Genomic DNA, 16,696 nt, shown 5'->3' on the forward strand with positions numbered 1-16,696 from the left:
CTGTGGAGGCCGTCAGTGGATATTTTTAAGGCAGAGATGGATAGATTCATGATGGATAGTCCAGCAGTACATGTGTCAGAGGTTATGGGGAGAAGGCAGGAGAATGGGGTTAGGAGGGAGAGATAGATCAGCCATGATTGAATGGCAGAGTAAACTTGATGGACCGAAAGGCCTAATTCTATTCCTATCACTTATGATCTTGTGTTAAAGAGAAGGCGGGTAGTATCAAAGGCAACAATGGTTCCCTCCCCGATGAGCTCAATGCATTCCAAGTCTACTTTGAAGAGAGGATGAGTGGAGGAACATCAGTAGAGGAACGTCACCCATTTCTGGAACACATAGATAATAGGGATTCCTTTGTCAGGCTCCTATCGACTAAAGCTCTGCCTTCATCACCATAATCCCATCTAAACTCATCTCCAAACCCCTGGAACTAAGAATCAGCACCTCCCTCAGGCACTGGATTCTTATACCTCTGATCCATGGACCATGATTCGTGAGGATGTGACAACACCTTCTCCAGAGTAATTCTTAACACCTGTGCCCGGCAAGGGTTCTCAGTCCCCTACTATGCTCCCTATACATTCATGATTCTGCATCCATATTCGGCTCTAACTCTACATGTTTGCAGATGACACCACTGTGTTGGTCCGGATCATGAATAATGATAAGACAGAGTACAGGAAGTGAAGAAGGAACGACTGGTGTGGAGAACTTAGTAATATGGTGACGGGACCACAACCGCTGGCTCAAAGTCAGCAACATGAGGATGTAGTTATTGTCTTCATGAAGTGTGGTGCAGAATATGCAGAAATCAGCATCAATGGTGCCATAGTGTAAATGATGAGAGCTTCAAGTTCCTTGGCGTTAATATTGCCACCGATCTGTTGTGAACCAACCATAATGATGTGGCAGCCAAGAAGGCACAACAAGAGACAGCCAAGAAGGCTGCAGAGGCACTAACCATGTATTGTCTTTCTGCTGACTGGTTACCACGCAACAAATGTTTTTCAATGTACCTCGGTACAAGTGACAATAAACTAAACTGTAACAATGTCTCTACTTCCTGAAATGATGGAAATTTGACATATATCGAATGAGTTTTTCAAATCCTACAAATGCACAAATGGAAATCATACTGTCTCTGTATCACAGCTCGGTTTGGGAATGGAGTTCAATTAAAAGAATTAAACAATTTAAAAACAAACTTTTATTCATGTGGATAGGCTGACGTGCCGATAGACTGAACACAGTATTTAAGGTTCTGATGAAGGAATAAACAACAGCATCTTCTGAAAACACATTATGAAAATATAGCAATGTTTCCTTCAACAAGTTAACTGATCAATCCATGAAAGCACTTTTTCCACTTACTTTGCCAAGCAACTCTCCAAGGGTGACATCATCATGATTGAGAACCCACTTCTTGTCCTGTGCCGAAGTAAAAATGTTTTAACAAACTACATATTTTTCATCAAGCATATTTAATTTCAAATGTTACAAAAAAACATATCAAAGGCATCTTAGTGAATAATTCAAGTTTTATGAGAAGGTAATTCCTGAATTTTAAATTAAGAAAATGTGGCATTGGTGGAACAATTAAAGAAAATCAATCATATAATTGCTCAGAGTAATCAACAAAAAACAATGCTAGTTATCTACCATGAGCAGCCACAACATTGAAAGCAAAGGACAATTCCTAAAATGACACAGTGCTTGGTTAAACTTATGGTTTACACATTTACCCAGTCCTTTTCTAATGTACAGAAAATAACTGCGTATTAGAAATGGTGAATAAATTGATTTACACACCCAACTGTCAGCACAAATGTTTTTAACTTTTTTTTCAAACAATCGCATCAACCTTCTTTTTGTAAAAATCATGATCACATCGCCGAAGATAAACGTTCACATTCATCGTATTCACTGCAAGTACATTTCAATGTTAAACTATTAACCTTCCATTCTTACAAGTTTCAAAAGGCTTTTGAACCTCAGGTTTATTTGAAAGCATTAAAAATTAGACAATTTTGAGGGATTAAAGGTGGTGATTTGGCTCCAGAGAGCGGCAAAGATATTCTCAATGGTTTCATGGATAAAGCATGTTTTAGCTTACCTTTATGACCAGATTATTTCAGGCAAAGGTCTTGTAATATAATAGATACCTCTGCGGGAGTCCAGGGGTCTGTTAACATATAACATATAACAACTACAGCATGGAAACAGGCCTGTCCGGCCCTACCAGTCCACGCCGACCATTCTCCCTGACCTAGTCTCATCTACCTGCACTCAGACCATAACCCTCCAATCCCCTCCTATCCATATACCTATCCAATTTACTCTTAAATAATAAAATCGAGCCAGCCTCCACCACTTCCACCGGAAGCCCATTCCATACAGCCACAACCCTCTGAGTAAAGAAGTTCCCCCTCATGTTACCCCTAAACCTTTGTCCCTCAATTCTGAAGCTATGTCCCCTTGTTGGAATCTTCCCCACTCTCAAAGGGAAAAGCCTACCCACGTCAACTCTGTCCGTCCCTCTCATAATTTTAAAAACCTCTATCAAGTCCCCCCTCAACCTTCTACGCTCCAAAGAATAAAGACCCAACCTGTTCAACCTCTCTCTGTAGCCTAAGTGCTGAAACCCAGGCAACATTCTAGTAAATCTCCTCTGCACCCTCTCCATTTTGTCGACATCCTTCCTATAATTTGGCGACCAGAACTGCACACCATACTCCAGATTCGGCCTCACCAATGCCCTGTACAATTTCAACATTACATCCCAACTTCTATACTCGATGCTCTGATTTATAAAGGCAAGCATACCAAACGCCTTCTTCACCACCCTATCCACATGAGATTCCACCTTCAGGGAACAATGCACAGTTATTCCCAGATCCCTCTGTTCCACTGCATTCCTCAATTCCCTACCATTTACCCTGTACGTCCTATTTTGATTTGTCCTACCAAAATGCAGCACCTCACACTTATCAGCATTAAACTCCATCTGCCATCTTTCAGCCCACCCTTCCAAAAGGCCCAAGTCTCTCTGTAGACTTTGAAAATCTACCTCACTATCAACTACTCCACCTATCTTAGTATCATCTGCATATTTACCAATCCAATTTGCCACACCATCATCCAGATCATTAATGTAAATGACAAACAACAGTGGACCCAACACAGATCCTTGGGGCACTCCACTAGACACTGGCCTCCAACCTGACATACAATTGTCAACTGTTACCCTCTGGTATCTCCCATTCAGCCATTGTTGAATCCATCTTGCAACCTCACTATTAATACCCAACGATTTAACCTTCTTAATCAACCTTCCATGTGGAACCTTGTCAAATGCCTTACTGAAGTCCATATAGACAACATCCACAGCCTTGCCCTTATCAATTTCCCTGGTAACCTCTTCAAAAAATTCAAGAAGATTAGTCAAACATGACCTTCCAGGCACAAATCCATGTTGACTGTTTCTAATCAGGCCTTGATTATCCAAATAATTATATATATTGTCCCTAAGTATCTTTTCCATTAATTTTCCCACCACAGACGTCAAACTAATAGGTCTATAATTGCTAGGTTTACTTTTAGAACCTTTTTTAAACAAAGGCACAACATGCGCAATGCGCCAATCTTCCGGCACCATCCCTGTTTCTAATGACGTTTGAAATATTTCCGTCATAGCCCCTGCTATTTCTGCACTAACTTCCCTCAATGTCCTAGGGAATATCCTATCAGGACCTGGAGACTTATCCACTTTTATATTCTTCAAAAGTGTCCGTACCTCCTCTTCTTTAATCATCCTAATTTCCATCACTACTCTACTTGTTTCGCTTACCTCACATAATTCAATATCCTTCTCCTCGGTAAATACCGAAGAAAAGAAATTGTTTAATATCTCCCCCATTTCTTCCGGCTCAGCACATCATGGACCAATTTTATCCCTCACTATCCTTTTGCTATTGACATATCTGTAGAACCCCTTGGGGTTTACTTTTACATTACTTGCCAAAGCAGCCTCATATCTTTTTTTCGCTTTTCTAATTTCCTTTTTAAGATTCCTTTTACATTCTTTATATTCCTCAAGAACCTCATTTACTCCCTGCCACTTATATTTATTGTATATCTCCCTCTTTTTCCGAACCAAGTGTCCAATTTCCCTGGAAAACCACGGCTCTTTCAAATTATTATTCTTTCCTTTCCACCGAACAGGGACATAAAGACTCTGTACTCTCAAAATTTCACCTTTAAATATCCTCCATTTCTCTATTATATCCTTTTCATAAAACAACAATTTCCATTTCACTCCTTTTAAATCCTTTCTCATCTCCTCAAAATTAGCCTTTCTCCAATCCAAAATCTCAACCCTTGGTCCAGATTTGACCTTCTCCATAATGATATTGAAACTAATGGCATTATGATCACTAGACCCAAAGTGCTCCTCAACACATACCTCCGTCACCTGACCCATCTCATTTCCTAACAGGAGGTCCAACACTGCCCCTTCTCTGGTAGGCACCTCTACGTATTGCTGCAAAAAACTATCCTGCACACATTTTACAAACTCCAAACCATCCAGCCCTTTAACAGAATGTGATTCCCAGTCTATATACGGAAAATTGAAATCACCCACAATCACCACTCTGTGCTTACTACTAATATCTGCAATCTCCTTACATATTTGCTCTTCCAATTCTCGTTCCCTATTTGGCGGTCTATAATACACCCCTATAAGTGTTGCTAAACCTTTCTCATTTCTGAGTTCCACCCAAACAGCCTCCTTAATCGAGCCTTCTAGTCTGTCCTGCCAAAGCACTGCTGTGATATCCTCCCTGACAAGCAATGCAACACCCCCACCTCTTGCCCCTCCGATTCTATCACATCTGAAACAATGAAATCCTGGAATATTTAATTGCCAATCGCAACCCTCCTGCAACCATGTTTCACTGATCGCCACAACATCATACTTCCCGATGTCAATCCAGGCTCTAAGCTCATCCACCTTTCTTACAATGCTCCTAGCATTAAAATATACACATTTAAGGGACCCATCATTTCTTATTCTCAGTTTATTAAGTCGACTTGTCATGTGGAAAGCAAATGTCTGCAGTAGGCCCCACTCAGCAAAACCTATGCATTATATTGTCGCACCACCAATAAACGTCAATGCCTCTGGGAGTTGGAGTGATGCAGAGACTAACCCAAAAGCTGACATAAAACCCGGATTGATGCGGTGGCAATGGTGGGGGGGAGCAGGGTTGAGTTGGAATTGCTAGCCTCGAGAGCCTTTCTACATGAAATAAGAGTGATAATGTAACAGAAAATAAGTCACTGCACAAAGATCTTCATTGGAAATTCTCCATTTCACAGGGATCCTATTATCTGATAGCTGTTCTGAGGCCCCCTTGGTCATGGCTGACCATGGGTGATGCATCCTAGTTGGCTGCTTGCTCCACACCTCGGCTAGAGCAGCGTCGCTTGTGGCTGAAGAGACCAATGTGGGAGTGACAGTCTCTGTCGCACAGGTCACATTTGTGTGTGGACTCTGGTCTGTTGAAGTTGCTGTGCTCCTTTCTGCGTGCCCGCTTCTGATAGCTATTAGCACAAGATAAATCATATCATTTGGATTTGTAATTTCAAATGTGAAGGTGAATTAGGTGCGGGATACTACTGAATATTTATTTATAAGTAACAGACAAAATTATTTGGGTCTCGACCCGAAACGTCACCCATTCCTTCTCTCCAGAGATGCTGCCTGTCCCGCTGAGTTACTCCAGCTTTTTGTGTCTATCTTCAGACTAAATTATTTGACCAAAGCAACTGTTTCAACAGCAGATGGGATTACAACATTTGGCAGTGAAAGCTGCATAATATTGATTGTTTTGTAATCAATGAATAATTCAATGTTGACATATAAGACTTTTAAGATGTTTAAGAAACATTTAGACAGGTACATGGATAGGACAGGTTTAGAGAGATATGGGCCAAACACAGGCAGGTGGGACTAATGTAGACAAGACATGTTGATCAGTGTGGGCAAGTTGGCCGAAGGGCCTGTTTCCACACTGTAAGACTATAACTATAAAAGACTGCAGATGCTGGAATCTGGAGCAAAAAAACAACAAACTCCTGGAGGAACACAACAGGTCAGGCAGCATCTGTAGAGTGAAATGGACAATTGACGTTTTGGGTCAAGACCCTTCCTCAAGACAGAAAAAACGGAGGGGTGATAACCAATATAAAGGAGTTGGGGCGGATGCAAGAGCTGCCATGTGGTAGTGAATCCAGGGAGGAGGATGGCTTGGTGGATGGAGTGGGGAGGAGAGAGGGGTGAAAATAACAATAGATGCTGGTTCGTAATTGGAGGAGGGAGATGATGGGAAATGATGGGGAAAGGAAGGTAGGGTGTGGGACGAATAAGGGAGACAGGGTGGGCAGATCATAAGGTCATAAGTGATAGAAGCAGAATTAGGCCATTCGGTCCATCAAGTATACTCCAGCATTCAATCATGGCTGATCTATCTTTCCCTCCTAACTCCATTCTCCTGCCTTCTCCCCATAACTCCTCACACCCGTACAAATCAAGAATCTATCTCTGCCTTAAAAATAGCCAATGACGGCCTCCACAGCCTTTTGTGGCAAAGAATTCCACAGATTCACCACTTTCTGACTAAATAAATTCCTTCTCATCTCCTTTCTAAAGGAACGGGTGGGGAAGAAACAGGGTGGGAGAGTGTGTTAGGGCAAAGTAGGGTATGAGTCATCCAGGTGGATAGAGAGGAAGTAGATTACCTGAAGTTAGACAATTCAATGTTCATGTCATTGGGTTGTATGCTATAGCGACACAATACGAGGTGCTGTTCCTCTGGTTTGCATTTGATCTCATCCTGGTAGTGGAGGAGGCTGAAGATAGGCAGCTTGGTGTTGAAATGGGGAGGGGAACTGAAATGGCTAGCAACTCCAGATGGCCATGGTGGTCTGAGTGCAACTGTTCAGCAAAGCAGTCACTGAATTAAGCCTGGTCTCACTGATGTACAAGAGGCCACATCGAGAGCACCTCATGCTGCAGATGAGTTGGGAGGAGGTGCAGGTGAATCTCTGTCTCATCTGCAAAGCCTGTTGTGGTCTCTGGGTGGAGGTTTAGGGACAGTTGCCAGACCTCATATGATTGCAGGGGGAATGATGGGTTGGGAGGGATGAGAGGACCAGGCATTCATGGAGAATGGTCCCCGCGCAAAGCAGAAAGCGGTGTGGAGGAGAAGATGTGCCAGGTAATGGGATCATATTGCAATCTTCCGATCCTAGCCATCTGTCATAATTTCCCCAATCAACCTCTTTCTACTTCACAATCTCCCCTCCAACCCCTTTCTGCTTTCCGCAGGGACCAGTCTCTGTGACTCCGTGACACTCTCAGGTTCTCTCATCCCTCCCCCTGCAACCATAGGGGATTTGAAATGGCTAGCAACCAGCAGCTCCAGGTGGCTATACTTGTTCTTGTTCCTACACCTCCTCCCTCACTTACATCCAGCGACCTAAACAGCCCTTTCCCACACTGATTTGTCTATCCTTAGTCTCCTCCACCACTAGGTGAGGCAAATGCAACCAAGAGGAACAACTCCAGAGCATGAAATGCTCTCCTTCCATCTGCTCAAATCCTCTCACATTCCCTGCTTTGCCAAACCTTCTAACCCAGCTTCTTCCCTACCTAGTCCATCTGTCCATCACCGACACACTCCTCCCACTGGGTCACAGTTCCCAATGTTCCAATTTGTCGACCCCATCTCCCTTATTTGGTCTCATGCTCCATTTTTCTTTCCCAGATTCCATCTTCTGCAACTACTGGTTATCTTCATAAAATTACACCCCAACTTCTGTTTACCCCACCCTCTCTATTCCACCCGACTCTATCCACCCTCCTCACATTGATCCACCTATCACATGCCAGCTTTTGTCCCTCCATTTATACTGTACATCTCTTCCCCACATTCTCAGTCCAGAGGAAGGGTCTTCTCTCCATTTCCTTCACAGATGCTGCCTGACCAACAGAGTTCCTCCAGCAGTTTGTTTGTTGATAGAAAACAACGTTGCAGATCAATGTATTTCAGCATGGATAAATTAATGTGATCTCATTTGGTTGCTGTAGGCACGTACCTTAACAACAGGATTGAAAAGGACCACTCCTGATTTTTTTGTGATTACTTGCTTTGTGCTGTAATGATGTTCTATAAGCTGAGGTATTGTGGGAAATCCAGTTCCTTCAAATCGATATTGATTCTGTGTAAAATAATTAATAAAATACATACATTTATTAACCAGCTTAAGAAAATGTTTTGCAAGCCAAATAACAACAGTCCAGCAATCTAGTGTCTGAAAATTAAAAAACAGAAAGAGTAGAAACAAAGAACTGCAGATGCTGGTTAACACACAAAAGGGCACAAATTGCTGGAGTAACCCTGCACGTCAGGCAGGATCTCTGGAAAACATGGACTGCTGACGTTTCGGTTCAAGACCAAAGCGGAATTGACGTAAAAGCGGAATTGCTGGAAACATTCAACAAGATAGCCATCATCTGTGGAAAGAGAAACAGCGTTAATGAAAGACCTGATGAAGGTCCTCAACTTGAAATGTTAGCTCTGTTTCTTTAACCGTAGATGTTGCCTGACCTGCTAAGTGTTTCTAGCACTTTATATTTTTAATTTATCTTTTGTATCAACTATTTTCACTTATGCTGATTGCCAAGTAAAATGAAATGATACAAAATAAAAAATGTTTACCTCTTACTTTTAAAGATACAACATGAAAACCGACCCTTTGGCCCATGGAGGCAATGCAAACCATCAATCACCTGTTCACACTAGTTCTATGTTATCCCCTGTTTGCATTCACTTCTTACACACTGGGGGGATTTTATAGAGACCAATTAACCTACAAACGCGCATGTTTTTTAGATGCGGGAGGAACCGGAACACTGGGAGGAAACCCATGAGGTCACATGGAGAACTTCCAAACTCCACACGAAGAGAGCCCGGGATCAGGATCAAACCTGGGTCTCTGGCTCTGTGAGGCAACAGGTCTGCATGCTGTACCACTGTGCTGGTAGATGGTGTCTTGTTTAGTACTGAGCGTTCTTACAGCAAGCCCCAGATAAGGAAACGGTGTTGAGGGTTGGAAAAGAGGAGGGTGGGTTTTAATAACAATAAGAAGCAAGTTTGAAAGGCCAGAAATAAGCAGGCCTGTATCTCAAGCTCGATAAGCAGCATTGCAAAAACATACAGTTCCTTCCTGAAGTTTTCTGCAGCTTCCTTGAGCGGTCAGATTTTACAAAGTTTGGCTTACTCTAACAAAGGTATTGATCTGGTAACGTGATTCATCAGTATAATTGAAGGAACAAGCATCTTTCAGAGGAGAGTTAAAATAAATTGAATCTCCACAGTGGAGCAGAGAGAGCCAAAGACATATTCCAGCTTATGAATAACAAGAGAGTATAGAAGGAAATAATAAATGGCTTATCTAGTAAGAATGCACAGGTGAATTGGGCTGAGTTGCTTGCACCTGTACTGTAAAATACTGCACTAGTATAATATCTGTTTGCAGTTCTGGTCGGCCCATTACAGGAAGGATGTGGAGGTTTTGGAAAAGGGTGCAGAGGAGATTTACCAGAATGATGCCTGTATTAGGGGGTATTGGACTTGGATTGCTTTCTCTGGAGGTTGCAGGGTGATCTGACAGAAGTATACAAAATTATGAGAGGCATAGATAGGGTCAGAATCTTTTTCTCAGAATGGAAAAATCAAATACTAGAGGGCATAGTTTTAAGGTAAGAGGAGCAATGTTTAAAGGAGATGTGCACGTCAAGATTTATTTTACACAGAGGGTGGTGAGTGCCTGGAATGCATTGCCAGGTGTAATATTTGAGGCAGATATGATTCACCACCCTCTGACTAAGGACATTCCTCCTCATCTCCTTCCTAAAGGAACGTACTTTAATTCTGAGGCTGTGGCCTCTGGTCCTACTCTCCCACTAGTGGAAACATTCTCTCCACATCCACTCTATCCAGGCCTTTCACTATTCGGTAAGTTTCAATGAGTTCCCTACTCATCCTTCTAAACTCCAGCGAGATTTACTTACATGCAATAAAAAAGCTTCAAAGTTTTGTACTCTAAGGAAGTTACACAATTTTTCCTCCATGAAACAGACTATACAGAAAAGAAATAGGAACCTTCTAAGACTTGAGATAGGCTACTTTTTATTAATAATAGACAAACGGGATAAAAAGGAGTAGAAATGAGAAAAGCAAAGCTTCATTAATGCTCATCAATGCACCAAGCCGATATCCTAATTACAAAATTAATCACAAACATGACTTTTCAATGAACAATGCTAAATTAGGGAATGCACACTTTTCTGCAGGTTACAAACTATTATGAAATTCTACATTTGCTACATGATATGCAAAATAAGATCTTAATCAATAGGTCTACTCAAACTCAATCTTGGTATACACTGTTCAACCTACATCACCCCTGCTACGGAACCAGATTATTTCTATCTCTGACATTACCTGCACTAAGCAAACAAAATTTGCGTTTATGCACCGTTGTTGCATAAACCTACAACAAGTCATTCACTAAAGCACCTGAACAAATGATCCTTATACTCTAAAATAAAGGGTTTCTACCAACCTGTGACTGTCTGTCAACATTTTCCCAGAGGATATGTCCATGACGAGACCATGAGAAACCTGGACCACTTTCTACAGTTCAAAGACCATCCCTCAATGAAGACACACATCCGCCCACCTGGCCAATCGATCCAGATCCTGCTGCAATCTTTCACAACCATCTTCACTATCTGCAAAACCACTCACTTTTGTGTCATCAGCAAACTTGCCAATCTTGCCCTGTATATTCGCATCCAAATCATTGATGTAGATGACAAACAGACCCTGAGACACACCACTAGTCACAGGCCTCCAGGCCGAGAAGCAACCTTCGAGCATCACCCTCTGCTTCCTTCCATGGAGCCAATTTGCTATCCATTTAGCTACTGTATCTCTCCTTGGGTCCCATGCGATCTAACCTTCCAGAGCAGCCTACATGCGGAACCTTGTCGAACACCTTACAGAAATCCATGTACACGTCTACAGCTCGGTTCTCATCAACCTTTTTGGTCACGTCTTCAAATAAATCCAATCAGATTTGTGAGACACGACCTCCAAAATAAAAACCATGCTGACTATCCCTAATCAGCCTTGCCTATCCAAACTTATCCCTCAGAATACTCTCTAGTAACTTTCCAACTACAGATGTTAAGCTCACCGGCCTATAGTTCCCAGCATTTTCCCTGCAGCCCTTCTTGAAAAGAGGCACACATTTGCTATCCTCCAGTCTTCCGGTACCTCTCCTGTATTTAAGGACGACTCATAAATTTCAACCAGGGCTCCCACTTTTTCCTCCCTAGTTTCCCGCAATGTCCTCGGATATATCTGATCAGGCTTTGGAGATTTGTCTGCCTTCATACACGACAGTACCTTCAGTCATGGCAAGAGATTATCGGGAGACAGGGGGAATGATTCAAGAGCAAAAAAAAACAGTGCTGGAGAAACTCAGCAGGTCAGGCAGCATCTGTGGAGGGAAACGGACAATGTTTTGTGTTGGGACCAATCTGCAAATTGATAGAGTAGAAGGGAGAAAGCTGCTAAAGAGAGGTGAGGAGAAGGGGTAATTCATGGGTGTTTTCAAAACTTCCTTGAAAAACTGTCACTCCTTATGGAAAAGGAACATTTGGGAGGGCATTGAGGATCCCGAATCCCTTCATTAGAAGCACTGGAAGTCTGGTGATTACAGTAGTAAGAGCACTCAACCTCGCAAATGACCCACCCCCACACTGTCTCTTGTAGCACCAGTGCCGGAATCTGCAGATTCCACATTGGCCCCCTTATCTCTTTCAAAATGCACAGAACTAGGATGGGAACAAGTAATCCTTGATCAAGAGGGACTGTCAAAGATAGATGAAAAGTTAACATTTTCATCTTAAACCTGCACAAAAGGTTATCAGTGGATGAACACATTTTTTTTAGATTGTTTTTTTCCCTCCGTAAGTACTTACGTCAGTATACTGGATGATAAAGTGTCTGCGCTGCCCTTCCGAGTAAACAGAAAGGACATATTCACCGGGTTTGCCGTGGCTTTCTCGGACCAGAAAATCTCCTTGCTGTTTCAGCAGCTCCTGGGCTTCTATCCGAGGAACAGCTCCATGATACCAGTCTTGCTCAGGTAATGGTTTCTCACTGGAAGGCACCACATCAAAGAACTAAAAAGAGAAAAAATGTGCAAACTATTCTTAACAATGCATTAGAACTAAAGAAACTGCAAGGAAAATACTTTAAAATAGGACAGAAAATAGAAGGCAAATAAATAACTAAGTTACATCAACAAAGTAAATACATCACTTTGGCCTTCATCAGTCAGGGAATGGAGCATAGAAGTTGGGACATTATGTTAAAGTTGTACAAGACGTTGTGAGGCCGCACTTAAGAGTATTGTGTTCAGTTTTGCTCATCCTGCTACAGAAAAGATGCTGTGAAGGTGGAAAGAATGCAGCAAAGATTTACGAGGATGTTGCCAGGACTGGAGGGCCTGAGCTATAGGGAGAGGTTGGGCAGGCTAAGACCTCATTCCTTGGAGAGTAGAAAGTTGAGGGACGATCTGATAGAGGTGTATCAAATCATGAGGTGAATGCACACAGTCTTTTACCTAGAGTAGTAGAATCAAGAGTGTAGGGCATAGGTTTACGTTGAGAGGGCAAAGATTCAATAGGAATCCGAGGGCCAACTGTTATCGAAGATAGAACAAAATGCTGGAGTATCTCAGCGAGACAGGATTCATCTCTGGAGAAAGGGAATGGGTGATGTTTCGTGTTGAGACCCTTCTTCAGACAGCATCTGCAGTTCCTTCCTACACACTTGGCCAACTGTTATTTATGAGTTTATGTTTACAGACCTGTTATGCTGCTGCATGTAAGAATTTCATCCTTCTGTTTTCGGTACATATGACAATTAGGTATACTTGACTTTTGACTCCCTCTCTTGATTAACAGCCCCCTCCCTTTCTCCTGTTTTCCATCCCAACCAAGCTAGTCATCTTCTCCTTTCCCCTCCTCCGTATGCTCATCTCCTATCCCAAGACCTACATTTCCCTTTTCTCCTCGCTCCTGCCCCCTTCCACCCAGTTACCTGCCTCTGGTTTTACATTTCATTCTTCCTCTTCTTTCCTTAGCTGACACACTTTTGTTCCTTTTCACCTCAAGCCTTTTTACGCTTACTCCACCCATATGCCAATCGCCCCCTCGTTCATCTGTATCCACTTATCACTTGCCGGGTTTTGTCTGAACCTTACTAGTCTTTTCCAGCTTTCTCTCCCCTACTCCAATCAATCCGAAGAAGGGTCCTGACCTGAAATGTCTGTCCATTCCCTTGACAGATGCTGCCTGACACACTGAGTTCCTCAAGCATTTTCTGCTTCGTTCAAGATTCCAGCAGTTTCCAGAAAATATATAGCTCCGTTATATTTTCTATATTTTTCCAATTTTTCAATAACTCCAGTGTTTTGCATCTCATAGTTACAGCATTTTATTTTTCCGCTCTCTCTACTGTGTTTTCATTCATCTTTTCCCATTTATATTTTCTCCAGAGTTTCCAGCATTACAAATGGCACCAACACAAACTTGTGTCCCTGAGATTCTCTTTGTCTTCACTCTGAGGGCAATATTCCTTTTGTTCCCTCCATCCCTCCTCCTCCACAATTCAGTTTCTCTCACCAATGATGCTGTGTGATCTGCTAAGTTTTGTTGCATTCCTTATTTTTGTATTTTGTAATGCATTACATTTTAAAAGCATGAAATGAGAATCCACATGTACAAACGTTCAGCAGTTTTATAGGGAAATTGAGTAATCATGGCTTAGAAAGTAATTAAATTTTACACAATGTAGTAACATTTCCAGCACATTTTATAGTGAACATATTTTGTTAATATGTGGAATCATGTCAATAATTTCCCTCAATTATGGTTGAAAAGATTCCTGCACAATGGCTGCGAACCAATATTGAACCCCCAGAACCGTCAAAGTTTCAGCACATGTAGATTAATGCACAAGTTATGATACTCTTCAATGTTGGCAAATACAAACGGAAATGTTATCATAACGACAGCAGATATTAGACTCTCCAATTCTTCAGCAAAGATAAGAAGACCACACACTAGCAGTGAGAGGATGTTTTTCTGCTTCTGTGTAAACTAAATGTCCATAAGCTGAATTCTGTCATCTGTCTTTTAATACTTAGAGCATAGAAGATACAGGACAATGCAAAAACAGACTCTTTGTCTCACGATATGTACTGGCAATGAAACAATGAAATTCTTACTTGCTGTAGCTTAAAAAGGCCTGTAAACACAATAACATGCAGATAAATATATAATAATCAGTAATACAATAAATTAATAACCATAATATTAGATAACCAAATAAGAGCAAAAGCCAAGCCTAGAATGTAACCAAAGACACAGTCCATGTCAGAAATGAATGTTGTGTTGTGTTCAAAAGCCTAATTAATGATTGCTCGGGAGAAGCTACTCTTAAATCTTGTGATCACAATTTTCAGGCTCCTTTACTTTCCACCCGATGGCTGTATCAAAATGAGCACATGGCCATGATGGTGTTATTCTTTGATGATACTGACTGCCTTTTTGATATACTTCCAAAATATTCCTTTGATTGCAGGGAGGTCAATACCCATAATGGATCGGGCAATTTCTACCAATTCTCTGTTATCCCCTTCATTCCTGGGCATTTGAGTTGCCAAACCAGACTATGATACAGGTCAGTATGCCTGTGGAAGCTCACTAAAGTATTCGTCAACATAATGAATCTTCTCAACCTTCTGAGGAAGTGGAGTTATTGATGAGCTTTCTTTGTGATTGCATCAATGTACTGGGCCCAGGACAGATCTTCAGAGATAGGCATGCTGAGGTACCTGAAGCTGGTGACTCTTTCCTCCACCATCCCGTTGATGAAGACAGCTTTGTGGTTCCCTGCTTTCCCCTCCTTAAATTAACAATCAGCTCCTTAGTCTTGCAAATGTTAAGTGCAAAATTGTTGCTTTGGCACCATTCAATCATATTTTTAATCTCCTTCCTGTACTCTGAGTCATCATTATCCATTACATGTCGAACAATGGTGGTATTGTTGGCAAATTTAATGATGGCATTGGAACTGTGTCTGGCTAAACAGTCATATGTATGGAAAGAGTAGAGTAGGAGACAAAACAGTATTCTGGTAAATCTCTTCTGCACCCTCTCCAAGGGCTCCAAATCTTTCCTGTAATGGGACAACTAGAACTGCACACAATGCTCCAAAGTTCTATAAAGCTGTAACATGACTCCCTGACCACAGAAAGCATACCACATGCCATATCTACTTCTACTGCTACTTTCAGAGAGGAATGGGATTGGAACCCAATATCCCTCTGTACATAAATCCTACGGAGGGTCCTGCTAATAACTGTACATATTCCTCTTACATTCGATCTCCCAAAGTGCAAAACCTCATACTTGCCCAGATTAAACTCAATCTGCCATTTCTCCACCCACATTTGCAACTGATCCATATCTTGTCATATCTATCCTTTGACAGCCCTATTCACCATTCGCAACTCCACCAATTTTTATGTCATTTGGAAACTTACTAACCAACCCATCTCTATTTTTGTCCAAATAATTTATTTATATCATAAACAAAGGTCCCAGCAATGATCTCTGCAAAACTTCATTAGTCACAGACCTCCAGCCAGAATAACATTCTTCAATCGATACCCAATCTTCTTCAGGTTTTAAACCAGTTCTGAATCCAGAATACAAAGGCACGTGGATCCCATAAATCTTAATCTCTGCATCAGCCTACCATGAGTAACCTTCTGAAATGCCTTAGTACAGACCATATGAACAACATCTGGCCGACCCACATCATTGTAGGAAAATAACTGCAGATGCTGGTACAAATCGAAGGTATCACAAAATGCTGGAGTAACTCAGCAGGTCAGGCAGCATCTAGGAGAGAGGGAATGGGTGACGTTTCGGGTCGAGACCCTTCTTCAGACTGAACTGGGGATTGGCTGGTTCTACGGTCGAGGAAGAAACGGAGGGCTTCAAGACCATCCTTGTCTCGACCCGAAACGTCACCCATTCCCTCTCTCCTGGATGCTGCCTGACCTGCTGAGTTACTCCAGCATTTTGTGATACCTTCGACCCACATCAATCATCTTTGTTGCCTCTTCAAAGAAATCAATCAAGTTTGTAAGAAACATAATGAACATAATAATCTAAACAAAAAATAAGTTTTCATAAGCATAAGTGCAAATAAGAAAGTGAGAGATCAGTGAAAAGTTTAAACTGATACTGAACAATTTCAAATGAAAAAGTAATTGGGTCACAATGTTTTTTAATATTAATTAATTTCCTTAATTATTACTCAAATGTACCAGATTATTATAAATGAGATACAAATAGCAGCAATGCAAAATGGTCTATCTCCACACATTCAGGGTAACTAGATAAGGGGAATGATTTCCAGTCTTTCCAGCAACATTTATGATTTTATAATTGTTTTGAAAATTAATGATAAAAAAA

General features: G+C 41.6%; 1 protein-coding gene across 3 annotated transcripts in view; it reads right to left on the reverse strand.

Moving 5' to 3' along the window:
- fer (fer (fps/fes related) tyrosine kinase) overlaps positions 1-16,696 on the reverse strand; it is a 119,141-nt gene that overhangs the window by 25,900 nt on the left and 76,545 nt on the right. For all 3 annotated transcript variants that reach the window (XM_078396383.1, XM_078396382.1, XM_078396379.1), the window contains 3 exons: positions 12,122-12,325; positions 8,164-8,286; positions 1,375-1,431 (listed from right to left, as the gene is read on the reverse strand). In XM_078396383.1, the coding sequence (XP_078252509.1) occupies positions 1,375-1,431; positions 8,164-8,286; positions 12,122-12,325 (384 nt within the window). The remainder of the gene's footprint in view (positions 1-1,374; positions 1,432-8,163; positions 8,287-12,121; positions 12,326-16,696) is intronic.

Source organism: Rhinoraja longicauda, chromosome 3, assembly GCF_053455715.1.
Source record: "Rhinoraja longicauda isolate Sanriku21f chromosome 3, sRhiLon1.1, whole genome shotgun sequence".
Classification (NCBI taxonomy): Eukaryota; Metazoa; Chordata; class Chondrichthyes; order Rajiformes; family Arhynchobatidae; genus Rhinoraja; species Rhinoraja longicauda.